The 26720-nt window shown below is 41.2% G+C and overlaps 2 protein-coding genes across 3 annotated transcripts; one reads left to right on the top strand and one right to left on the bottom strand.

Moving 5' to 3' along the window:
- The first annotated feature begins 389 nt into the window (after nucleotides 1-389).
- On the top strand, nucleotides 390-13320 carry LOC139665423 (lactase/phlorizin hydrolase-like). Its single transcript, XM_071544431.1, has 17 exons — nucleotides 390-1011; nucleotides 1691-1761; nucleotides 2296-2373; nucleotides 2527-2620; nucleotides 4001-4085; nucleotides 4211-4883; nucleotides 4973-5621; nucleotides 5723-7273; nucleotides 7432-7700; nucleotides 8398-8688; nucleotides 8796-8994; nucleotides 9287-9489; nucleotides 9666-9772; nucleotides 10454-10585; nucleotides 11932-12155; nucleotides 12462-12698; nucleotides 13097-13320. Exons 1-17 carry the CDS (start codon nucleotides 390-392, stop codon nucleotides 13318-13320), a joined length of 5709 nt encoding a protein of 1902 aa, XP_071400532.1.
- Nucleotides 13321-16009: 2689 nt separating this feature from the next.
- LOC139665428 (gap junction gamma-1 protein-like) lies at nucleotides 16010-24746 on the bottom strand. 2 transcript variants are annotated; one of them, XM_071544437.1, is made up of 4 exons: nucleotides 24594-24746; nucleotides 18236-19415; nucleotides 17631-17661; nucleotides 16010-17538 (listed from the first exon to the last, which is right to left on the bottom strand). In XM_071544437.1, the coding sequence occupies exons 2-3, from the start codon at nucleotides 19380-19382 to the stop codon at nucleotides 17633-17635; spliced, it is 1176 nt and encodes a 391-aa protein (XP_071400538.1). In that variant the 5' UTR covers nucleotides 19383-19415; nucleotides 24594-24746; the 3' UTR covers nucleotides 16010-17538; nucleotides 17631-17632. The 2 variants fall into 2 exon arrangements, with proteins under 2 accessions (XP_071400538.1, XP_071400539.1); XM_071544438.1 differs by lacking the exon at nucleotides 17631-17661.
- Nucleotides 24747-26720: the final 1974 nt, after the last annotated feature.

Below are 26720 nucleotides of genomic sequence, written 5' to 3'. Positions count from 1 at the left end.
TTTCTCTCCCACCTTTCCTGCATGCTCCACTGTACTAATAAAGCATACAGTATATAAATAAGCAGAATTGCACCCAAACAATCTTCAAAAGAAACCTGAGTCAATATAATACATTAAACCTTGCTGTTCAGTGTTGCAACTATATATTTCATGGGCTTCAAACATAAGAACATAGAAGAAGGATGCAATTATCTGTTGACACGTGAGTCCAGAGTCTTTATGACCATAATCATCAACACAACTGCAATAAAACACTGAAATTGACTCCACTTCAATGTGATATCTATCATGATTATGTAATGATGCAATAGTTCAAGCAGGAAAATATTATTGCTTTTTAAGACCTTGCCTATCGGTGGATAATATCAGTTCATCCTACTGAAGCCACTATGAAGCACTCACTGTGGGCGCTTTCTCTGTGGCTTTTGTGTCTGCATGGTTGCCAGAGTGATGAGGTGAACGGACAAGAGGACTTCATGCTTCTTGCGGGCCCTTTGATGAAGCAGTCGGCCAGAAACTCAGACAATGGGGTGAATGATGCCTTTGACTGTACTCATCCCATACCTTCAGGATCCAGAGTCTACTTTGAGTATCTCCAGAGCAGGGGGGTAACCCACTTCAAAGTGCCTTTGTCATGGGCTCAGCTCCTGCCTACAGGCCTCTCCAGCCAGCCCCAACAGGCTGTAGTGACCTGCTACCAGACTCTGCTGAAACAGCTAGTGGAGGTGGGCCTTCAGCCTCTGGTTGTCCTTCATGGATCCACAGTACCAGAAGCCCTCAGATCAAGGTTTGGAGGCTGGGAGAGTCCACAGCTGTTAGAGGTGTTTGAGCAGTATGCAGAGTTTGCTTTCATGGAATTTGGAGAGCTGGCAAACTCCTGGGTGATGCTGAGCCACTTGGATGACATTTGGCATGAAAGACAGCCTGGAGATGCTCCCAATCCGCTCCACAATATCCTCCAGGTCAACAGGAACATTTACCAGCTGTATCATCACCGGTTCCCTGACAAAAGTAAGTGCTTAAGACTGAGTGAAAAGAAGGAGAGGATTAAAGATATTTACTCTAAGACTGATTGACTGAGCTTCTGATTCAAGGATTGGTCATATGTAACTAATGTTTAACCTTGATGTATATTGAAGCTATATTTTTACTCTCAACAATCAATAACTATAAATGGTATCTACTCAAAATGCATACATTTAGATATTTTAAAACAATCTGTCAAATGGTTTATATTCAGCAAAAATGAAAAGAAGTTGGATTCTTTATTTTCCAACTGTCACTTCAGATTTTAATTGATTTCACATTCAGTTATTCAATATAATATGTTGCCACTTGGTCAATTGTCAGTATGACTCTTTTATAACCAAATTACTATCTTTTCTTATATCTGAAACCCTTCACCCTATCATTTATGGCACAGATGATATGTGTAGATTATTTTGCTTATCTGAGCAGTTTAATCCAGGTGAAGTCCAAGGTGAAAACATCACAAAGGTTGTAAACTTCCTTCTCACCATGGGGCTGCAGACTGCACCTGATTAATATCTGAGCTGGGGAGAGAAAATAAATCTGTCAAATATGCCTGGTCTGGTGAAAATATGAAATATGAATATGTGTGCACACAAACACACACACTCCTTGAAGGTCATTGTGATAAGAGTGCTCTTTTGCTTTCATCTCTTCTCAGGGAGACGTCTGTCAGTTGGGTTCAGAGCTAGTGATGTCGCTATTCTTTCCCAGATCAAAGTTCCAACTACAGTAAGCTGTATCTTGCCCTTGTGGACTCTTGAATCCTTTATATGAAGAACCACATACAGTGGACATCAAAAGTCTACAGACGCTTTCAAATTGTCTAGGTTTTATCGCACTGAGGCCTTAAATAAAAAAACGTTAAATTTGAATTTTTCACTTTCCTTTGGAAATAGTAACCAGCAAAATCAAGGTAAAAACAAAAGGTTGCCCATTTCTGAGAAGGTATTAAACCCCACCACAATAAAACCCAGAGATTTTGATATCCACAGTAAGTCTCAAATCAGAGTATCTAGGTATCAAATACCTATATCTAAATCTAAATTTAAGTGCCTCAGTCATAGTTAAACACGGAGGCTGTGTACTTTCTGGTGATTTGCAGAATTCACACTTAAGATTATTTTGGTTGACTATACAACTGTCTATAGGTTTTGCTATTGGAATATTACAAAAGGGACTTTGCTTCATTTGATGCCCTTGTGTTTGTCTAATATACTACATGTGTATAATAATATACTTGCCGTATCTCCTATTTTGGAACAGATGGATTTCTTGTCAGTGCAAATTGAATATAACTGTGCCTCTAAATCAAACTTTGCAGAGGAGCTGAGGAACTTACAGGTACAGTAATCATTACAATGTTTTTCTTTGTCCTTTTCATTACATATTTTGTGCTGCTAATATTACACTATATTTATTTATGTATCAGTATATGATTTGATATATAATAATGATATGTTATGTTATGTCATGTCATGTCATGTCATATTATAGAGATCCAGTGGGGAGATACCTATCCTGATATACAAGATAAATATTCAGGGTTGTTCCTCCGATCAATTCCAGCTCCTTGGCAATGTCTTGCAAGGTAAATTTAATTACAGATGAATGGATGGATATTACTCTTTGTAGCTTGATGATTGTGGGTGGTGGTGAGTATTTTCCTTTAAGAACTTCCATTTGTGTATGCCTGTGTTTCTTCTACCACTGAATATCTTGCTGCCACCCCATCAAAATGATAAAATGAAAATGCAAATGTTCAAGAGAATTTACACACACTCTGCAATAAGCAAGACAATTTAAAGACATTCAAACATTAACATTAAATAACAGCAACATTAAAACAGGCACCAGCACGGTCAATCCTGGGTGATTTCAATGACCAAAAGAGATTAGGACTTTGTTGACTGGAGATATAGATAGTGGAATCAATAAACCAAGCTGCGATTTGCCACCAATTATAGCCCATTTGTAATTAACTTTTACAATCTTAGAAACTTTTACAGCATAATAATCACAAAAGTGCTGTGTCTTGGGACTGTTATCACAAAGCAGTGATTAGCACAAATTCTTTCTTGGTATCTCCCCCGTAAAAGTTACAAGGAAAATCATGTGCATGGTGGAGTACAGCTGTATGCCATGCTTTTCCAATTATCACTTGATGGAACACACACAGATTATCAAACAATCTACCCAGTGGTCAGTACATATTGTTTGAAATGAAGTAAACCACCAATGTTACAGGACTGTGGCAGGGAGATTTCAAAAGGTGATTGGTGGAAATCCTTAGCTGAAAAACATTGGCTTTAGGGTGGTTGCTTGAATTATCTGTCTTTTCTGTCTTTTGCAGATTTTGGTTGAAGTGAATTTATTCATTAAAACAATAGAAGAAGTTAGATGTTTTAGTGAATAATGTCAGCTTAATCACAGAAGTCAATAAAATCTCTCTTTTCACAAATTCAAAGGCAACAATGTCCTCCATAAATATTAATCAGGGCAGTATGTGGCTAACAATGGATTAATTTAGTACAATATAACCATGTTGTAATACCCCACAGCCTTTACAGATACACATCTATGAGTAGTGCAACATCCTTTGCTCCTACCATAATATGTATGTGTACAAAGTACAACCTCTATTGAAACTCTTGTAATGAAATAAACTGTAATGTCTTTGTAATGTCTGTAAAGGTTTCTTCAAAATGTTAAAGGTGCATCTGTATACATATATGAACAAGGGAATTCCCAAAAATGGTCTACCATTACGAGAACGTATTTTTTTAATCTCTGCATATTTCTTTCATTCATTCGTTCATTCATTCATTCATTCATTCATTCATTCAGTCAGTCAGTCAGTCATCCATTCATTCATTCATGTCCACCATGTAACCAGATGTCTGAAGTTAAATGAGGATCCACTGTTACCGCACTGCGCTAATCTGATAACTCTATCCTAAAATTATTACAGTTCTGAACAACAATGACCTGAATATTGTGGGGTGTGACATGGTGGATATGTTTGGTAAGCTGGATATGGCTGACACTCCGAACAGGTAACAGTTCACCTTTGTAAAATACATTGTTTCTGAACATGGGAAATATATGTTGTGTTAGTCTAATATGGCTGTGATTGTTTTACCTGTACTTACATAGTTTTATGTCCTCTTCTTTTTCACAGTATCCCAGACTACATTGAAAATACAGGCTTTAGAAACAGTTACCAGAGTGTGTGGGATAAGTTTGGGGCCCAGATCACAACAGAGCGAGATCTTTTTCTCAATGAATCATTCCCCTCTGGCTTCCAGTGGGCCACATCCACTGAGTCCTTCAAGGTTGAAGGTGGCTGGAAGGAAGATGGGAAGGGAGAGACAATTTGGGACCATTTTGGTCATGAAGGCCAAGTCTTTGCAAATCAGACAGCTGATCTGGCTTGCGACAGCTACCACAAGGTGGATTACGATGTGTATCTTCTTCGAGGTCTAAATGTCAACTCCTATCAATTTTCCATCTCCTGGGCCCGTATTTTCCCCTCTGGCCACCAGGGGAGCCATTCTGAGAAAGGGGCTCTTTACCATGACAAGCTGATCAATGCTCTCATTGAGTCTGGCATACAACCTGTTGTCACCTTGTACCACTGGGATCTGCCCCAGGCTCTCCAGGACTATGGTGGATGGACTAACGATTCCATTGTTGAAGCTTTTAAGGACTATGCAGACTTCTGCTTCTCCAGGTTTGGAGACAGGGTCAAGACCTGGAACACTTTCAGTAGCCCCTGGGTGGTGAGCCATGCTGGCTATGGAACTGGTGAGCATCCCCCTGGAGTGAAGGACTATGTGGTTGCCTCCTACCAGGTGAGAGTGATGTTATTACTTTAGCAAAAATACATGCTGTTATACTGTCATCTTTATTCATTAGCTTACCATTTCTGTGGCCTTTGCAGGTCACTCACAATATGCTTAAGTCCCATGCTGAGGCTTGGCATGTCTACAATGATAAACACAGGAAGAAGCAAGGAGGGAAAGTGGGCATTGCCCTGAACTCAGACTGGGCTGAGCCCATGGACCCCTCCAGACCTGAAGACGTAGCAGCTGCTGATCGCTACCTGCAGTTCATGCTGGGCTGGTTTGCCCATCCCATATTTGTAGATGGGGATTATCCTGCAACACTCAAGACTCAGATTGAACAGAAAACAAATGAATGTCCCCTCTCTGAGCCTGCCATTCTTCCAGTCTTCACTGTAGAAGAGAGCCAGAGGATACGTGGAACAGCTGACTTTTTGGGATTAAACCACTATACCTCCCGTTTGGTCAACAACAGTGATGGTGGCTGCATCCCTGGCCCTCAGGGGGTGGGTGACTTCCAGGCCCATGTGGACCCTTCCTGGTCTTCTACAGCATCTGATTGGATCCATTCTGCACCTTGGGGCCTTAGAAGACTTCTCAACTACATCTCTGCAGAGTACCTGAATGTTACCAAGGTGCCTGTTCACATAACTGGGAACGGAATGCCCACTGAGTACAGTGGGGACTCTCTCAATGATACCAGTCGAATAGAGTATATGAGGAGCTACATCAATGAAGCACTGAAAGGTTAGTGTCTGGCATTGGTGTGATAGCAAACCATATTCATACACAGTTTTTTTTTTTTTGTTTAAGAAATTGAATGTTTCATTTTCTATTTCCAATTTTAGCAATACGCTTGGATGGAGTGGATGTGCAGCGATTCACAGTGCAGTCACTCATGGATGGGTTTGAGGGACAACATGGCTACAGTGAAAGGTTTGGCCTTCACCATGTCAACTTTGAAGATGCTGACAGACCAAGAACGGCAAAGCAATCTGCGTATTTCTACTCTCAGGTTATCAAGCATAATGGATTTGGTTCAAAAAATGGTGGCGACTTTAAAGGGGTAGAATTGCAACTGACCAGGCGTACACCTGCTTTACCACCCTCTGAAGTTCCATCTAAATCCATGGTTGTCTGGGAGAAATTCTCACACCAGTCCAAATTTGAGAGGAAACTGTACCATTATGGTACCTTCCCTTCCAGTTTCCTTTGGGGAGTGTCATCTTCTGCTTACCAGATTGAGGGTGGCTGGAATGCTGATGGTAAAGGACCTAGTGTCTGGGATACATTCACCCAGAAACCTGGCACTATTCCTGCTAATGCCAATGGAGATGTAGCCTGTGACAGCTACCACAGACTGGAAGAGGACCTGTACATGCTTCGGGCACTGAGGGTAAAGTCCTACAGATTCTCTCTATCCTGGTCCAGGATCTTTCCCAATGGTCAGCGTACTTCCCTAAACCAGAAAGGTGTTGACTACTACAATAGGCTCATTGATGGCCTCCTAGCAAATAACATCACACCCATGGTGACACTCTACCATTGGGACCTTCCTCAAGCTTTGCAAAATCTTAATGGCTGGGACAACGCTAACATGATTGACAACTTCAATGACTACTGTGACTTCTGCTTTGCCACCTTTGGGGACAGAGTGAAGTTTTGGATGACCTTCAACCAGCCTCATACAATCGCATGGTCAGGATATGGACTCGGGCAGATCCCACCAAATGTTAAGAAGCCGGGAGATGCACCATACAGAGTTGCTCACAACCTTATAAAAGCACATGCCAAGGCCTACCACACATATGATGAGAAGTATCGCAAATCCCAAGGTGGTTTGGTATCCATTGCCCTCAATGCTGATTGGATTGAACCCAAAGAAATCAACATCCCTCGGGAAGTGGTGGCTGCTGACCGCGCTCTGCAGTTCCAACTTGGTTGGTTTGCACATCCCATTTTCAAAAATGGAGACTATCCTGATGCAATGAAGTGGCAAGTTGGAAACAAGAGTGAACTCCAAGGTCTTTCGGAGTCCAGACTGCCTGCCTTCACTGAAGAAGAAAAGGCCTACATCAGGGGAACTGCTGACATCTTCTGCATAAATCACTACACTACAAAGATAGCAAGCCATGTCACAGCTCGGCTCACCCCACAGTCCTATGACTATGATCGGGACTTGTCAGAAGCAGAGGAGGGTGATTCACCAACCACTGCCATCAGTAACCAGAGAGCTGTAGCATGGGGCTTGAGAAGGCTTCTCAACTGGATCAAAGAGGAGTATGGAGATCCAGAGATTTACATTACAGAGAATGGAGTAGCTACAGACACAAAGACCACAGTTGATGACTCTGGCAGAGTATTCTACTACAAGACATATACTGATGAGGCTCTGAAAGGTCAGCATAAACGCATTGTTGAGTTCTTAAATGTAATTGCTAATAATGATCATAATGACTGTAATATCTGTATTGCTTTTAGATAATTCATCCTAAGTCTTGAATTTCAGTCTCAGAATGTCTTAATATTTTGTTAATTCTTGTTTGTGTTTCTATAGCCTATGACCTGGATGGTGTAAAGGTGAGAGGATACATAGCAGCATCTGTCATGGATTCTTTTGAGTGGCTCAATGGTTACACAGTAGGATTTGGGCTTCATCATGTGGACTTCACTAACCCAAACCGACCAAGGACACCCAAATATTCAGCTCATTACTACTACCAAGTCATAAAGGACAATGGCTTCCCTAAACCAGATGATGAAAAGCTATTTTATGGACACTTCCGCAAGAACTTCATCTGGAGTACAGCAACAGCATCATACCAGGTAACTGCTTAGTGGAATAACATGTCAGCTGTTTAATCTTTTGATGGTATCCTTATGGAAATAGAAGCCAATCTATCTATGTTTTATAAACTTTTCCCATTGTTGGGGTGTCTCTTTGGTTTAGCAGACTGGGGCACGTACAATGTTGTGGGATAGAATCTAGCTCATGACTTCTGTCACATCACCCCCCTCTTGTTAACATCTGCCCTGTCATCCTGCTCTATATACAATATAATATTTTTTTATTATATTGAATATACTCCACTATATACTTTTTTCAAGTTCAAGTTTGTTATTTTATAGTTTTATAGTTTTATATAGCCCTTTATCACAAGCATGTCTCAAAGGACTTTACAGAGAATGAGCCTAACTAGATCTAACTGATCAACAATCAGCCATACAACAGAATGATTTAGGACAAACATCGAGAGCAAGACACATAAAAGCTTATTTTAGCAAGACATAACAGCCTACTTATTGTACATAGCCTAACCTACCCGGCACCACCAGAAAGATAATTTTCTTACAGGACCAATTAAGTATCACATCATTATTGTTATGATAACAGAAATGCCTAAAAGCCATTTAAAAGATCCCTTTTTGAATTAGTGAATTGCATGCATGCTTTGCTCAGATTTTTCAACTGGTTATCTGTATTAGTTACTGCGGTCTTAACATCATATTAAACTGCTTTCAGATTGAAGGAGGCTGGAGAGCAGATGGAAAGGGTCTCAGTATCTGGGATAAGTTTGCTCACACTCCCCTCCGAGTGTTCAATGACGACACTGGGGACATTGCCTGTGACAGTTACAACAAGGTTGAAGAAGATGTTGCCATGTTGAAGCAACTTAAGGTGACTCACTATCGTTTTTCCATATCCTGGTCCAGGGTGCTTCCTGATGGCACCAACAAGCACATCAATGAGGCTGGACTCAACTACTACCACAGACTCGTAGATGCGCTGCTCGCTGCAAACATTCAACCTCATGTATGTGTAGCTGCTTTCAGCATCGCAAAAAATTATATGCAGTGGAAAGGTTGATCAATTTGTGCACATAGTATTCCTTAATGATTTATCATTGCCTTCACTGTCAGATTACTCTCTACCACTGGGACCTTCCACAAGCTCTCCAGGATGTCAGGGGCTGGGAGAATGACACTATTATTGTCAGATTCAGGGATTACGCCGATCTCATCTTTAGCCGTCTTGGCCACAAAGTGAAATTCTGGATCACCATTAATGAGCCCTATAATATAGCCAATGTGGGCCATGGCTATGGAGCAGCTGCCCCAGGTAAAATCTGGAAAGGCTGAATTTCAGCAAAACAGCACTGCATTACTGTTTTTTCTTTCTACTGTTTCTTTCTTTTAAAGTTGTGGCTTAACTGCTAAGGTACAAGGATCTTTCAAAGGAGAGTGACTCTGATTACACTCAAATAATCTAATCATTTTGCATAAAGCTCTCCTTAAGATAGACCTTTATGATCCGCAATGACAAAAACAATTAGCTAAGCAAATCAGCAAAAGGGCAGCAACATGCATCTTTTAATTATGCCCAGTCATTGAATTACCTCATCTCTGTCCAGGGATCAGTTTCAGACCAGGAACTCTGCCCTACATTGTGGGTCACAACCTGATCAAGGCCCATGCTGAGGCCTGGCACCTCTACAATGACAAGTATCGGGCAAAACAGAAAGGAATCATCTCCATCACCATCAACTCGGACTGGTCAGAGCCAAGAAATCCACACAAGCAGGAGGACATTGATGCTGCAAGACGTGTGGTGCAGGTATTATCAGATACACAACAAGAAACCCCTCCACGTTTTACTGGTCACGTAGCTTCTTGTTTTGCATGCAAACTCCTTTTAAGAAGTCTGGATTTAAATGGACATGCAGGGCAATAGTTGAAGTCTGTAAGTTTCCTTATGGTAAAAATGTGCCGGGTGTCTCTCTCTTGGTGCAGTTCTACATTGGCTGGTTCGCCCATCCTATATTCAATGGAGACTACAGCAATATAATGAAGACGATCATTCGTGAGAGAAGCTTAGCTGCTGGTCTGTCAAAATCTAGGTAAGATATAAAACAATGTAAGACAAAAACCTGAAACTGAAGCCTTTGTCATCCAGCCTCTATGTATAGTGTGTATAATGTCTGGGATATATAACCCTAACCCAACACACAAAAATTACAAATTTATATAATTTATCTGTGTTGATCCACAATATAGATTCTTAAAAAGTAGAGCTCACTGCACAACTTTCAGATCTTTCAGATGTGTGTACATTTTGCTACATTTTGAAAAAATGCTAACATTTTGATAATGGCTTCTTAGTTTTAATACTCAGTATAGAGAACATTGCAAGAATAGAAATAGAGAAAAAACATAGAAATAATGGCAGTTTGATCTGCAACATTATGAGTTAGTAAGCATTTTCTGTACACTTGCCTTCCAAACCCATCAAGGACTACATGGAAATAACATTATATGATTTAGACATAGTTATAATGGTATGTGTTTATTGGTATATCACAGTGTTTTCATTCCAACCAAACACTGCAGCAGCTGATTCCACTGATCAGCACCTTCAACCAGAGACACCAGAGAGGAACAAATACGTGAAATCAGCTGATGTAGTGTTTGGTTGGAATGAAAACCGGCATACTCTTAGGTCAGGATGGCACATGGTTGAAGACCAATGGCACATTGCATTTTAAATTCATAAAGTAAATTCAGTCCATCAATCTCTCCAGGCTGCCTGAGTTCACCCCTGAGCAGATTAAGAGGGTTAAAGGTACCTATGATTACTTTGGCTTCAACCATTACACCACTGTCCTGGCTTTCCCTGTGGACTACGGAAACCTTCAGCACTATGATGCCGATAGGTAAGCAAGAACCACAAAACCTAACCAAACAGGAAGAACAACATAGCCTGTTTCATAGCCCAGTCTATCTAGTGCATAGGCGATATTTGCAATTGTATATAATTAGCTGCAAATTATTTTCTGATCCTGGATGGAAACTTATATATATATGGGACAGGCCTTTAATTCCTTTCGCACAAAACTCTTGCTCAGCAAAGATGGGAAATACTATCAAATTGTTTATTTAAACCAGTATGAATATTACTTGTATAAAAATTAGGCTATCGAATAACATCAATTATGAATCACTCATTTGATCTCGCTCCGAGGGACAGCACATCTAGGCCAACCTCATGCACTGAGAGAGAGAGAGGGAGAGAGAGAGAGAGAGAGAGAGAGAGAGAGAGAGCGAGCCCCATATCAAAATACCAGGAGCCTACCTTAGAAAGGATGAAAGCCGAAAAAAGTTTATGGCAGCAAGAGATTGTACTTTTCATTTGTGTTGTTTCTTCCTCCCCCCACCACGCACTCTGGCCCTTTTACCGTCTTCCTCGGACAGACGTTGAAGTTCAACTTTATTTTTTCGCCATTCTCTCACTCTCTTGGGATCAATGGAGAAATGTCTTGCTGCTGCTTCTCCTGAGTTTTGTTCAGCAAATTTGACAACTGACAGCTTGAATTTAAGGTCGTACTTTTTTCTCTGTGCCGCCATGGCGATCAGCAAATGTGACTGACGTTTGAATGCAAGTAAAAAAAATAAAATAAACTGCTTCGCAGCGTCAATGGCAACCGGCTAATAATTGTGTAGCCACACCCGGCCAGTAAAAGGGACTCGGCGTTTAATTGAAGTTTTACGGTATTTACTTTTCTGCACAAGTATCCAATGCATAAGAAGTTAAAGACAAAATTCAAAGTTGATGACATTCATTGGATGGAAAAAATGATTCAAAACCTACAAAATGGCGGTTGGTATGAGATTTTGTTTTGAATAATTTGTTCATTTAAAAAAATGTAAACATTAGAAACTATTTTTGATCTATATTTAAGTTGTATAGGCTGTTCTTTCCCCACATCCTCACCAAATGTCTTGGTTACATAATACCCATTATGTTTCTCAATCCACTGTGAATCACCCTTCCAATCATCCAGTATAATGCTGATTTTTGGCATCAAAACTATCCTAACCTCTGCCTCTGAGAATGCAGAAACAACATTTAAGATTGATTATAGGTTGGATTGGATTACCCAATCCAAATCTGAACGATAAATATCTCATTTAACAGTTTTGAAATGCCCTATTTTCAGATTTAACCCAATTCGATCACTGAAATCTTATTTGAAACGTTTTGGGCCTTGATGTTCCTCAGGGGCGCAGGAACGATTGCTGATCGTACCTGGTTGGATTCAGGCTCCTCCTGGCTGAAGGTATCGCCGTTTGGATTCCGGAGGATTCTAAACTTTATTAAGGAAGAATATGGAAACCCACCCATCATCATCACAGAGAATGGCATCTCAGAGCGAGGGCCTGTAGACCTCAAAGACATCCACAGGAGCCACTACTACGAAAAATACATCAACCAGGTGCTTAAAGGTATCAGAGCTTTCATATTTTATGAAGACCTTTATATTCAGAGGGAGAAAATTTGCCTAAAGCAGCTTATCAGCTTATCAGATGACAGCATCCACTGTAAAGTAACCACCTATACCTTTGTACAGTGCAACCAGGATAATAGTTTGTGATGATTTTGCTCCTTCATAGTATGTATTTTGTGCTATTATTTGCATGTTGAGACCAAGATATTCCCAATTTTCTGTGCAGTGAACAACACAATATTTCAGCAGCTATTTCCTGAATCAGTTTTTCCAGGTAGTAAGGATGTTAATTGTCTTGTTGCAGCTTACTTACTAGATGATGTCGATATTCGTGGATACACGGCTTGGTCACTGATGGACAATCTAGAGTGGGCCACTGGGTTTTCAGAGAGATTCGGCCTTTTCTACATCAATCGCTCTGACCCTAAACTTCCTCGCCTGGCCAAGAACTCTGCTGCCTTCTACTCCACGATCATCAACTGTAACGGATTCCCAGATCCCGCCTCAGGACCTCATGAGTGTTTGAACCCTGAGCCTGAAGGTAAAGTGACACAGAGTCGCACAGTTTATAGCAAACCTGCTCTAATTAATGAATTTGTGTGTTTCTAAATACTTTATGTCTTTAATGTTTGTTTGCAATTTCATTACTCAAGAAAAAAACGTATGAATCATTATTCACAAAAAACTTGGGCACTTACCAAATAGCTTGATATTATTGCTGCATATTGTAGATGTTCTTGGTAGCACATAGTAAATTCCAGAAAAAACATATACAGTCATAGTGGAACTTGTATTCGGAGTTTGTTGACTAGCAGATGTTTCTGTATGCATACTTTGGATTTGGAAAAAAAACCCTAATGTTGCAGTTAAGCAACATTAGGTTAAGCAGTTAAGCAGTCTGTTCAAATGCAGATGATCTCTTCTGTGCCTTTGTCACAGGAACAAGTGCACCAACCACCCCCCCTTCCTCTGACAACACTGTGAACTTCCTGGGTATGAAGCTCTCCCCCAGCGATGCCGAGACTGGACTTAACAGCACATTCGCTCTGCTCATTGTTGCAACCTTTGGGGTTATTTGTGCATCCTGTTGTTTCGTGAAGGCAAAGAAAAATTCCAAGAAAAAACCCTCTGTAGAATCTATGAAAATGGGGAGCAAATTCTAAGTGTGAAAATATAGAGTTTCAGTAGAAGTCTGAAAGGACATAGACTGAATTATCTCAATGAATGTATAAAAAAATTAGAAAGCAGTAGGAGCTGGATCTTTAAAAAAAAAACCCATGTAGTACCTAAATCAATTCACTGCATCTCAAGAAAGCTGAAGTTTAAACAACATTTTTTATAAGACAAGTTTTTGGAGGGTGAAATACTGAATTCCTGTTCCAAGATCAAGATCCAAAGTTGTGTTGATGTTTGTGTTCTTGTATGCAATATGTGTTATATCCACATCTCAGTTTCTGATCAAATAAATCTGCATTTTGCCCATGATCCATTTCATTTCATTTACTGATTGCACTGATTCCACCAGTAATGCAAGAGGTACACAATTATTTTACTCAAAGCAGAACATTTGCTGCCATAAGTCCATCACACATTTAAAACAGTAACTGTTCCATGTAACATGAACCACCACGAATCCCAGAAGATCTGCCTTTGTATTATATTAGAGCTCTCTTCTGGGTTCAAATAGTGTTCTAAAGAGCTTCCTTTTTTCTCCTGGGGACTTTTAATCATTGAATACTGGAAAAAAAAATACTTATTTTGTACTTGTTTCACTTTTCAAAGATGGCCTTGCTGCAGTTTCACTCAGGCAAGTTATTAAATAATTCCTCAACACACAGGGCATGGGCTCTACTGCTGTAATCAGTGTGGGGAAAATTGAAGAGGTCTATTTTAGGCAATTTTGTAAAATATAGTATTGTGTCATCATTAATATCCTTTTGACAACCAAATATTTACTTTAATTACTATCCTTTAAAAAGTACTGCCATTTTTTTTGCATTTAATCATCTTTTTGTAAGACATGTGTCACCTTTTTCCAAATGGTGGATATCTCATTTTAAGAAAAAGCTTTCTTTCATGCTCGGGTCTCTAATAGGTATACACACAGGAGTGAAACCCTACCACTGTGAACAGTGCAGTGTGTTTGCTTTCAAACTGCACCAGCAGCTCCACAGAGGTACAACTGTGACCACTGTCGCAATAGTTGCAACTAGCATGTGACATAATTATGCCATTTCATTTTCACTTTTTTTTTTTTTTTAAGATTTATATTAGGCATTTTTATGCTTTATTGATAGATACAGTGTGAGAGAGAGAGACAGGAAGGTATGGGAGAGAGAGAGAGGGGAGGACATGCAGCAAATGACCATGGGCCGGATTCGGAACCCGGTCGCTGCTACTCGTTGAGCCACCGGGGTGCCCCTTCATGAACACTTTTACCCAAAGTACACGCCTACCCAGGAATGACTAAAAGCAACTATTGAAAACCTGTTTAGAGCTTAGCACTTTTTGGCTAAAAGTTAAAATATTTGTAACGCCAAAAACCTACTAAACTGCCAGTATCGTCAGGACAATAGGCTGCATCGGGACGTTTTTAAATTGAAAATAAGTAGAAAAGACGCAACGCTGTGGAGAGCCACCCAGTGGACGCTCACCAAAAATCTTTCCAGTTTCCACCGTGTTAGGTGCCAAGAAATCAGCAGTACACTCACCTGTAAGCCAGCCTCCCACCCAGCCAGAAAAGTGTTATGCACCGCCACAGTGGCTGGTGGATTCCAAAATTCACTTGCCACTTTCACTGGTTTTTACCACACAAATATCATTTATAGAATGGAAACCTCCGATCACTGGCTGGTCGCTTCGAAGAGCGCCGATTTAGGAGAAAAACGTTTGAAGCTACAACGGAAATTTACCAACACTCACAAGAGACCTAGACAGGTTCTTTATAGGCTCTGGGAGGGAAGAAACCCCACCACTGCTCCTAATGTGGGAATAGGGTATTAAATAAACAACAGTGTTCTTTTTAGTGTAGTATATCCCAAATATTTTCAAAACAGCATGCAGAGAAGGCCAATGTACATCAAAAACTCATTTTGAATGCACAGAAATAGCACCTGTTCAATTTATTGTCCACATTCAGTGTCATAAAGTAGCTAGTCCTTCATCACTGGGATTTTCTTGGAAAGGAAGGGCGCTACTTGTCACTTTCTTTTTCTGTCAGTGCATGACAGACACACATATGTAGTTATAATGTTGTGAAACAAAAGATATTACACCATACAGGAAATACTGGGATTGTATATTGCGGAGGCATGCATCTCCAAAAAAGTAAATTTGCCAAGAAACATTTGAAAATCTGGTTGACTTTCACGGTTATGGCATTGTATTTACTAGAATGCATTATCAGTGGTTTGGTTTGGCCCCAGGGTCATGAATCATTTTCAACATAACATGAGACAGTTACCAATTTTTTTCTTGAATTTCAAATGTTAACTTTCTGCAGGATTTTCATGCAAAGGGAATGGTTAGTCCCCTTCAGTTTCAGCCCCAACCAGACCTTGGCCTGGCCTCAACACAAAGGAAATAGCATCAACTCCAAAAATACAACTTTTTCCAAATGTAACAAGGTTAGTTTTGTATCCATTTGCATGTCCAGAAATGCTGCATTAATTTTCAGTTTTTTCTTCTACAAGTGAGCTAACAGGGTGCAAGGGCATGACGCTTAATATGATCTGTCACCAGAGTAAATCTGTGAATTGGGATGCAAACAACTTCACTATCACACAGTGCAGTTACATAAGCATCACACTTAACAAACCACTTGTCAAAACTGGTATTTGTTGAAAAGGTTTATTTTAGAAACTAACCACAAAAATACTATCAATACAAAAAGTATAAAAAGTACAAAACGCATTTTTAAAAAAAAAAAAAACTTGAGATGACATTTGCGTTGGCACTGTGGGCATGATTCAGAATACAAATGGTGGCATCGTGGTATAGAGCATTCAAGGCATTGTATGGTCCTACCATCAAAATGACAACATGTTTATAACTTTCATTGAGACTCTGAGGGGGAACAGTATAACATTATAATCCAAAAACCAGCACTTTCAGACATGGCATGTTCTGTCTTTTCACAGAAACCAACAGCTCAAATAAGTATAGGTCCCGAGTGACAACAGCAGCATCTGCTGGTCAACATGCAAATAATAAGGAATAAAATATTCATATGCTGATCTTTTTAAAGAAACAAAATGAGTCATGGGCTGAACTGTTGCACTTGTCCTCAAATTGTCATGAACCGGTTTAAAGATGCAACAGTCTCTGGGTAAAATTAGGCTTTTAGGGAGCTAAGACAGTAGTGAACGCCATTCTTTTCAAACTGAACAATATTGTTGGCCACAGTGACAAAAGCCTCTTTTCAATGACAAAATACTCAAAACTAACATACACTTAAAAAAAAAACACAGTATGAAATTCCTTTTAAAAACAATACAAGACAAGGTCACAATTTACATGTATTTCAAGCATTAACCAGGTTTTTATTCCTTTGGACAAAGGCACCACAAGCGTGTTCCAGTTACCATACCTGGCACCAGACTTGGGAGCAGTGACTGGTGCAGTGCTAACATGATCCTAAAAAAAAATACAGAAATATGGGTATGTCACAACTGCACAGCTTACATCAGTCATTACAAGCTGAGGACATTGTCCAAACTGTTTGAAAATGTCAGTGGACACACCTGGAAGAAAGCTTTGTAAGAAAATTGACACCTCCCAAAGTCTGTGTAAGTATTACAATGACTCCAGTACCTTCTTTGTTCTTTTATGAGTGGTGCCTTGTCCATTAGCCTGCCAGTTCATATGTACAAGCACTGGCTCAACTGTAGTTCACTTCCTCACAAAACAAAAGACTCATACCTTACAGTTTTACATGTGATTTTTTGCACGAAAATTGGCCTGGCCTTACCTTATCGGTATTGCTGAAAATGGACTTCCAGTTTAGGTCTAAGGCAAACTTGAGATGCACCCCCTCTGAACTTCCAACAGCGGACAAACTCACAAAAATGGAACCACTAATAATCCTAACTCTCAAAATAAAAAGTTTGTAAGCACTTTGGATCTTTAGACAGGCTAGTGGGTCAAGTATAGCTGGATTGGTTGAAACGCCGTTCTCCTTGTTCGATCCTTGACCATCGCTGGCCGTAATACTGAAAGGCTTGGGCTGAGTTCAGCCTCCTCAAGCAAATTCACAAGATCACAGACACATTCACACACCCACACATATCTCCACATGATATTCCCTTATGTCCGCTCACTGTCCCTGATGTGAAGTTTTATCCACAGTGTCAGCTGGGCTGATGAGTTCTATGCTCGGAGACCTGGGAAGAGACGAGTATTGTGTCAGTAGTGCGTTTATGTCAGTAAGGCTTTTTGGTTTAATACACCCAAGAACTGAGAACACAGGACTTACTTTTACATGGCAGGCTGAAACCGGGTCAAGGCTGAAGAAGCACAATATTGACAAACCATCATATTGCAATCATTTCCCTCGATATTGCAATTGCGATATAAATTGCAATACAGGCTTTTCAATATTTTACATTTTTCAGCAAACAAGAAACATTTAATAAAAAAACAGATGTTACTGCTTAAGATTTGTTCTGTTTGAATACAATCAGTGTAGTGCAATTTAGGCTAGAAATTGTGCACAGCACCAGAATAGGATGCTTAGGAATCCATTTTGGGCACCCACCACTATATAATACTAAATAATTGCAGCTTCACGTGATTAGGAAATTTTCAATTTTCAATTTTTGTCCAATTAATTGTGCAGCACCTAGTCAAGGCCACCTCGAAATTGTAGTATTTTATTTGAAACTATAGCCCAGCTCAAAATCTCTAACACAAAAATATTTAAATCACAGAAAGAATGTTTTGGGAAAACATTGTTTGGTCATGGCTACAGGGTGAAGATAAAAGCCTTAATTATTGTTATCAGGGAACTGACTTCTCAAAATAGTAGGATTGAAAAAAAAAAAATCAGATCTATCTTGTATGAAAAGCTGGAATTCTCACCTTTCTCGCATGTGCTGCTCTGCTTCTCCTGGGCAAAGTTTAGTCTGTTCTGTTCCACAGCGGTGCCATTGGACTCAGGGCTGCTGCTGCGTGACGGGCTGCCCTCCTCGTTCTGGTAAGCCATATCCAGGTGCTGCTGGGCCAGCTTCAGGTGTCTCCGCAGCCTCTCCAGCTCCCGCGATGAGGACTCGTCCCCGAATGACTCACGGCCAGAGTCGCCCAGGTTGTCCCTGAAGCCCATCTTTCCCGACGGGTCCTTCTTCAGAGCCGTGTGGTAGCCCGGAGGGGCGGACGGCTGGCGGCAGATGGAGGGCCGCTGGCTGGCCAGGGCCACGTGGCGGGGGGTGGGAGGCCGAGGCCGCGGTGCGCAGAAGCAGTCCCGAATGCCGCTGATGCCAAGGTGGAGGATCTCGAACACGGTAAAGAGCAGACACAGGGCGCTGACGGCGTACATGATGAGCAGGAAGATTGTCTTCTCTGTAGGGCGTGAGATGAAACAGTCCACCGTGTGTGGGCAAGGTGAGCGTGTGCACACATATGATGGCGACACTTCCAGCCCATACAGGATGTACTGGCCAAACAAGAACGATGCCTCGAAGGTGGCACGTGACAGCAGCTGAAAGACGTACACCTTCATGAGGCCATCACGCTTGATGCGCCGGCGCCCGTCGTGCTTTTTGCTCGGCTTCTCCGCAGCTTCCTTCTCCTTGTCTGGCTCAATCTCCTCCAGGATCATGGGGTCCTCCTCACCATTATCCTCCGCTTCCTCGTAGTCCCGATTGGCGCCGCGGCTCACTATAGGCATCCTCTTCCTGCTCCGAGGTCGGTATTCATCGTCCTCCATGCGGGCAATCTTATGCATGGCGAAGCCTAGGTACATGATGGTGGGAGTGGTGATCATAATCACCTGAAAGACCCAGAAACGAATGTGCGAGAGCGGCGCAAAGGCATCGTAGCACACATTCTCACAACCAGGTTGCTGCGTGTTGCATGCAAATTTACTCTGTTCATCGTAGTAGATGGACTCTCCCCCGACGGCTGTCAGCACGATGCGGAAGACGATGAGCAGTGTGAGCCAGATTTTGCCCACAAACGTAGAGTGATTAGAAATCTCGTCTAGCAGACGTGTAAGGAAGCTCCAGCTCATTGTGCCTCTGGGGTGGGGAGAGGCCTCTCAAATCTGTGTGGGAAGAGGAGAGACAACTTTCAGATTTGGTTGTGATTTTGAGCAGACGAAAGAATAGGATATTGGGTCATGGAAACACATTGATATGCACGGGTGGCTTGAAAAACAACAATTCTGAGTAGTGATTTGAAGAGTCATAACACATAGGTGGACTTGATCACAACCAAGGTGATAGGCATGCAAATATACACCCTAAATATTGCACTGCATGAAATAGACTGACAATGTAGGCCAGGGCAGTTGCAGGGTATTTTCATCTATTCTCTTCTATTGCTTTAAGCATGATCAAACCAGGTTAGAAAATGCTACTGAAAACATAGAACAGGGCTGCAAAAAAAGAACTGGCCATAGCAATTGCAACTTATTGCCGCTAGGTGGAGACGTCGTTTCAGTCTAGTAAAACTGAGAAATCCCATATGGAGCAGGCTGTTCCATGTCTGCCAAAGACAGCATGCTCAGGCAAGGACCCCCGGCAAGGTTTGAATAGCTGCCATCACTAAAGCACGCAGCCATGTGAGGATTGTTATTGAACAGCTGCAAGGTTCAAGTTTCATCAAAACAGACCTGTGTAGAAACCCTGCTTGAATGTGTTAATTACAACCACTGAAAAAGCAAGTCATGTTCAATTGCTGGAAGTCATGGTGTAATAATCTGAGTCAGATGGCCAAGAGGATGACTTGACAGAGTGAAACAATTTACAACCAGAGAAGAACTCCTGTGGTTTAACACCATCTGTGACCAACCTCTTACCAGTGTTTGAAGAGTAATTATCCACAACTATAAAACTATGCTACCGGACTTGTGCCTAGTAAACAGGCTCGATGCAACATGTATTGTAACTTACAAAAATCACAGCATTCTACCACTCACTTGAAGACTTCAGACCAATTACTTTCACGTCTGTCTTTTACAGCAACAAGTTGCACGCAAATCGCATAACGGATTTGCCTCCTGGCCTTTTCAGATTTGCCCTTTTGTTGCTGTAAACCAGTTGTGTCGCATCATATGCCCTGGAGGACCAGGAGTCAGCATATTTTCCTTCCAATCAAAACACTACAAGCAGAGATGGAGCAACTTATTAGTGAAATCTCCTGGTGCAGTGATTGGTTGGAAGGAAAACCTGCATACTCTCTTGAACCTCCATGGCACATGATTGGACACCACTGCTCCAAACAAATATTGAAGATATGAAATCAGTGGTGCGGTAGTATACTTTCCTCTGCATAATTATTCCTACACCGCTCTACACCGGGGATCTAAAACCTAGAGGAACTGAATGTAACATAATTTATGACTACAAAATATGCTTCCCACTACCATCACACATAAAGCTTCAGGCAAACATCTACTTGCCACATCTAACCCTGATACTCTACTACTCCTATAATTCTACTGCTGTTGTAAGCTTCTGAACATACATTAACACCACCGACACTAGAAAACGGACAAACCGGTTGTAATTAACTTCTGTTATGACAAAATCCTTAATGCACATGCCCCTCTGTAGTCTGGAGAAGAGGAAGGAGGAGCTGCAAGTCTGAGAAGTCAAACAGTTCAAAAAATAAGGGGAAAGTGAGAGAGTGGTGCTCTATAGAGTCAGTGATAGAGCTGACAAAGCACTTCACCTCCAACATCACCAGTGGAGATGCTTAGTGGCCAACAGAACTGGTTCTACTGGGAATGTGTGTGTGTAACTGTATGAATGTGAAGCGGAGCGTTACTGAGAAAGAGTGTGTGTTCTTCTGAGGGAACCATCCCTAGATAAATAAAGGTTGGAATAAATAAAGCACTCTTAGCAGTAGGGCACAGAGTTTCCATTATGCTGCAGCAATTAAGTTCAAGGCACTCAGGAGAGTCTGATGACTGATTAGCTTATTAGGACGGACTTGCATAGAAAATCACTTCCTTGATTGGCTAAATGGTTACTCTATCAGATTTTTAGAAGAGCTTATTGATTTTGAGTCTATGGGTGTCATAGAGTGTCATAGGGTGCCAACATCAAGAGTGAAGCACAACTAATATGCACATAAAAAAGAAAATGTTGAGTGCATAGAGAAAGGGATTGTATAGTGAGTGATCATGTATGGACCGTAGACTCTACTATCCATAGTATGTCTTGACTGCATGTGAGGTCCTATAGTCCTTATACCATGTGTCAGTATGTACAGTGAAGCTAATTGTCAATATGCCTCTGCACAAATGTCTCCTACACAATTTCCTATAGCCTTCATTTATTCATTGACTACTAGCCTGATTAATTAGGCTGAGTAATTCTTTTTTTAATTGGATTTTTTTTTTTTGGGGGGGTGCCTCTAATTCCTGTGTCTCAGTAGAGATAGACAGGAAATAGTAGAAGTGGCAAAGGTCCCAGGGCAGATCCAAACCCATAGAATTGTTTCAGAAAAAACAAACAAAAAACAAAGCCAAGAGGCCGTGGCCACACAGCATGCACTCCAGCCAACCAAGCCACCAGCACGCCCCACTGATTAAGTGATTCTGATCTCTTATTTGATTAATTAGGCCTACTACACAGTGACGACCACTATGATTATTTTTAATCTGGAACAATGAAATGGGGACTTCTGTAGTGCTGCCTATTCGTACCCAGCTGCTCCTTGCGTTCAACCAGTTTAAAACACCTGAAAGCCGCAGTTTTAACAGCTGCACTCACAGGTTTCCACTTCTTAGGGCAAGATAACACTACAGCTTCAACGGGAGCTTGTGGTTTCAAGCTGAAAATGCATCTGGAGTAGGGCTGGGCGATATGGTTGAAATCAATATCATGATAATCATACGGATTTTTCTCGATATCAATATATATCACGATATGCTTCATGTATGCAAAATCATGTTAAATAATCAAATTAATGTTCATCTCATTGAACCGAATGGTGATGTTAGGTGTGATGTCAAACAAAACAGAAATATTCAAATAATATTCCTACCATACCTCATTTTATCAGAGTTTTTAAGTAAAATTTGCATGTCATCATCAATTTAGACAGCAGAAAAGTGTGTCACGATATCAAAATATCTTCATATCATCACGATATGATTCCACTGAAAGACGATAAACGATAATGTTGAATTATCGCCCAGCCCTCATCTGGAGGAATATTTACCACCAGTTCAGTCTACGTGTTGTAAAAGGGAATACAACTTTTTTGAGCCATCATAGATCTGTATAATCAGTTACATTTTATAATTTCAACATGATCAAATAGGCCAAATGCCTGAAATGTGAAATAACTATGGCTCTCCTTTCACACCGAGGCAGACATGTAAAAGGAACAGAAATCAACAGCCCTGTCATTTGTAATGTCTAGTCATTTATACAGCCCTTTATCACAAGCATGTCTCAAAGGGCTTAACATACCATCATATACATAATACATCACTATATACCATACTAGGCTACATCATATGTAGTATGTAATGTAGGTTAATGAGTAGGAGTTGCCCCAAGCAAAGAGCCACTGCACCCATGTGCTATGAAAAGCCTTCTCCCATGCAACCGCCTTATCACTGTGTGTGTGTGTGTGTGTGTGTGTGTGTGTGTGTGTGTGTGTGTGTGTGTGTCTCTCACACAGTGGTTCAAGAGGCCCCCCATGCAGCTGGCCAGAGGCACCAAATCAGCATGGTTCATAATAGAAATCAGTTTGCACTATATATATATAATTTTACAGTGGATACAGATGGATCCAATTCAGACGATCTCATAAAAGAACACTTGATTGATGTGTATTGAGCACAAATTATTCATATAGTCTTATAATGCCTTAATTAAGTTAGTATATTACCAAATTATGTCAGTGTTCATCTTTTCAAAGTTAACAAACATCAATACCCTGAGATATAAAAAAAAATGCCTCTAGCTACTAAAATATGTCCTTACATTGTCTGAAACTAGGCCTAAACATACATGAAACTTGAGGATTGCATTTCTTGTGTGTTTCCACGTCCTATCTCCTGAAGGGGCCCTGGCCTCCCTTTATCTGTGGCACTTCAAACACAACCCTGCTTCCAAGAAATGAGCAAAGTAGAGCAAAAAGAGAGAGAGAGGTTGGCAGCCAGTTTCAACACTGACTGAAGCCTGCAGAACAGAGAGGCTTTGTGGATCTCACATCTGGGAGACTAGTTATCGCTGCTCCATCCCAAAGCCCTCCGGCTGGGAGGCCCTGGGCTTGGGGAAACGGCCAGGACCACAATATCCCAGTCAAACTGAGAAGTGACTTGGTTTGTGAGCTGTGGTGTTGTAACCCAGCGGGGAAAAAAAACATCCAAGTCAACCAATCTGTCCGCCATATCACCTGGCATTGTGCTTGATCACATAAAACTCAGTATAAAGTTGTTTGTAATCTACATTGACATGCAGTGCAAAAAAGAAAATGGGTTGAGCTTTATAAAAAAAAATAGGGTGATGGCCTAGTTCAAAGCACTCCAATCATACCCCATCTCTAAAATGGAAAAACTAATTTAATTTGCTCCAGAGAATAAGAAAACAACAAATCCTCCTGGTGGCTTAACGGGGCACAACGCGGTGCTCCACATGCTTCACAAGCCCCATAACGATGGACGAGTATTAGGCTAACGGGAATACCATGGTGAAGGGATGGCAAAATGACAAAAAAAATTAAGTTACATTAAACTATTGTGAATCTGAGATTTGGGGGTCACTTCCCAGATAAAAAAAAAAAAAAACTTGGAAAAATATGACACCATCCATGTCTCGGGGCTCCTTGTGCGTTCCTCCATCACCAAACCCAGCCGACAATCACGTCACAATGTCCCTTAAACAAAAAAAACACTGAAACTACAAAATAGTTTCAGCGTCTGTTGCTATATGGGATTAGATTGTACGTGTGAGGTAATTGTAAATCCATACAAGAATGTCAATTCGCGTGCTTTGATTAACATAGCCTCCTGCGGGCTAGGGCGCGAAAACACTGAACAAACTTAGCATTAAACAAGCATTTTCTACCCTGGTTTCGTGGCCGTTATGTCATTAAAACACTGAAATTATAAAGTGTAGGTTTACAGACGATAAGAGGTGTAGCAGTTACAGATAAAACTTACGCTAACGCTGCTAACAGAGGCTAAAAGAAAAAGCTATGTGGTGATGCTGGACTGACGTCTCTTCTTAGCACGCTTTGTTAGAGAGAGGGCTTTTACCTTCAAGTGCAATCTAGATCCTCGGTTTCGTCCGACCGCTCCAAAAAGTTGTCCTTTCCGACAGCTTTTCCTTCGTTTCCTCCTTTACAAAAAAGCCCCCGCGTTCCTATCAACCCATTCAGTTTTTGTGAGACGCCTGTGTCCTCCTCCAGTTCTGGGTTGTAATGCGGGATGAAGACAAAGAATATTCCCAAATCCCCCCCTCCCACACCCCCTTTCTCCTCCCCGTTTCAGCCGGGCACCCCACCCCCTATCTGCGCAGAAAGGAGGAAAAAAAACGAAGAACTCCCAACATTCCTGATGCAATCCTTGCCTCGTATTTTGTTAACAACTTTAACCTCTGCAGATGCCGACTATAACTCACACAGTCACTGAATCCAGGACATTATTAGGGCGTAGGAAGCAAGAAGAAGAATCCCATTTTCTGTCCAAGATTTCAGGCTATTGGAAATAAACAGACAATTACACCTAACTACACTATAACACACCTTCAAACCACACAAACTACTTGAAAGTTTTTTAATTTATGTGAGGGAATATATTTTTGTGTTACCAACAACCCATTAGAACATTACAACTTTTTTCATACTCTTGTGTAACCTGTATGGTGTCATCTACAGCTGCTTGCCATTTTCATAGAGCAGGTAAAGATACCAGCAGTCACAGAGGAGTCATGCTTTGCTTGTGTGTTGTGTTTGGCAGTAGCCCTATCACCATAACCCTTTGTCTTTGCTTATGTGAAACAACATGCCCCTTGCTGATAAGTGGCACCTCAGTGAGCGTCGCCTTCCTGCTGAGGTGGATGTTCGGAAGTTGTTGCTATTTGAGACCCTTCCTCCATGTCACACTTTCTTCGGAAATGGCAGGCGAGTATATGCTTTTCCTCATGTAAGCCTTATCCCCTGTTTGAACATATAGAGCCATAGCTGTGGCACTGTGTCCTCTGCCAGTATAGTGGCCACGCTCCAGAGGATGCACGTATAGTTAAAAGATTCATCACATAAAGACAAAGGGAAGTGTGCTCTATATCTTTAGGCCGTGATTTATGTCCCCACTTAAGGGATAAAAGGGATCCAGCAGTGGTATGAATTGCCACACTCACCGAGTTAATCACGTCCACTTAATAGTCTGAACTCAGCATTGTATGGAGCTGCTAAATTGCAGGTTCCTATTAATGTGGGGGAAAATGGCAGCATTTACCATCTGCACCATGATATCAGCCCTCACACTCAATCAAAGGTGAGAATTCCTCTAAGCAGTTTAACTTCCAGTATAGGCTTACTCTGCACTTTTCCTAGAGGCTTAAATGAGTTCTGTCCAGTGCCCAGATGAAATGTTGCAGGCATCCAAACAGTCTGGACCGCTCTCCTGTGGTTGTCACTCAAGTTGAATAATCACATTGTTTTTCCCAGATCCCCTAAAATGCGAAGCTCCAGTGCTTCTTCATTGCTTAACCACCTCTCCGGACAGAAAAATGCGAGCAAAGCAGATCTATTATAATTTCACAAATTGCTTCTGAAAGGACTTTGCAGAGATCAGGGACGGCTTGGGCTTTGTCTCATCTTTTTTTGATATCTGGCCAAGGCTGTCGAAAAAGCCCATAAAAGCACCAGTTATTGTTTAATATCTGCTGCAAACAGGGGGTCAGTGGAGGAATGCGATGCCCTTCCCCCCTTCTCAGGGAGCAGGGAGGCTCTATTGTGAGCTACAAGCGTGCTTTCATTCATAGGGTGTAATTTGGGGTGCGCTGGTTAACCACACTGCAAACCCCAATGTCCTGCTGAGACAGAGATTTCTGGAAACCCTGAGCAACACAGACTCATGGTTCTTCAAGACCATTGTGCAGTTATTCTTGACACTGAAGCATTCTGTTTGTGATTTCGAGCAAGTAAATTAATCTAAAATCACCCAGGCAGGCTCATATAATCCTTAATATGGAGGCTGGGCATATTGAGGCATACATCTTGAAAACTGTTTTGCACAGAATATTATGTTTATTCTTCCAGAGAGGAGTATTCAGGATCATGATATAGAATAGACTTTTATTTTCCCAGAAGGGAACTTCAGCTGTAGCCAGCAGTTGAATGACATAGACAGTGAAAAACAAATCAACACAAGTTAAACACA

The sequence above is a fragment of the Centroberyx affinis genome, unplaced genomic scaffold (assembly GCF_046629955.1).
Source record: "Centroberyx affinis isolate AG114_WGS23_722 - 3 ecotype Tasmania unplaced genomic scaffold, CSIRO-AGI_Caff_v1 ptg004576l_1, whole genome shotgun sequence".
In the NCBI taxonomy this organism is placed as follows: Eukaryota; Metazoa; Chordata; class Actinopteri; order Beryciformes; family Berycidae; genus Centroberyx; species Centroberyx affinis.
Note: the sequence above shows the minus strand (reverse complement) of the source record. Positions and strands in the feature narration are given on the sequence as shown.

Coding starts and splice junctions, on each gene's coding strand:
- LOC139665423 (XM_071544431.1), top strand. CDS start 390: ATGAAGCACTCACTGTGGGCGCTTTCTCTGTGGCTTTTGTGTCTGCAT. Junction 10,586..11,931: donor CAGCACTATGATGCCGATAG/GTAAGCAAGAAC, acceptor GATGTTCCTCAG/GGGCGCAGGAACGATTGCTG. Junction 12,156..12,461: donor CATCAACCAGGTGCTTAAAG/GTATCAGAGCTT, acceptor GTCTTGTTGCAG/CTTACTTACTAGATGATGTC.
- LOC139665428 (XM_071544437.1), bottom strand. CDS start 19,382: ATGAGCTGGAGCTTCCTTACACGTCTGCTAGACGAGATTTCTAATCAC. Junction 17,662..18,235: donor GAGCAGCACATGCGAGAAAG/GTGAGAATTCCA, acceptor GTGCTTCTTCAG/CCTTGACCCGGTTTCAGCCT.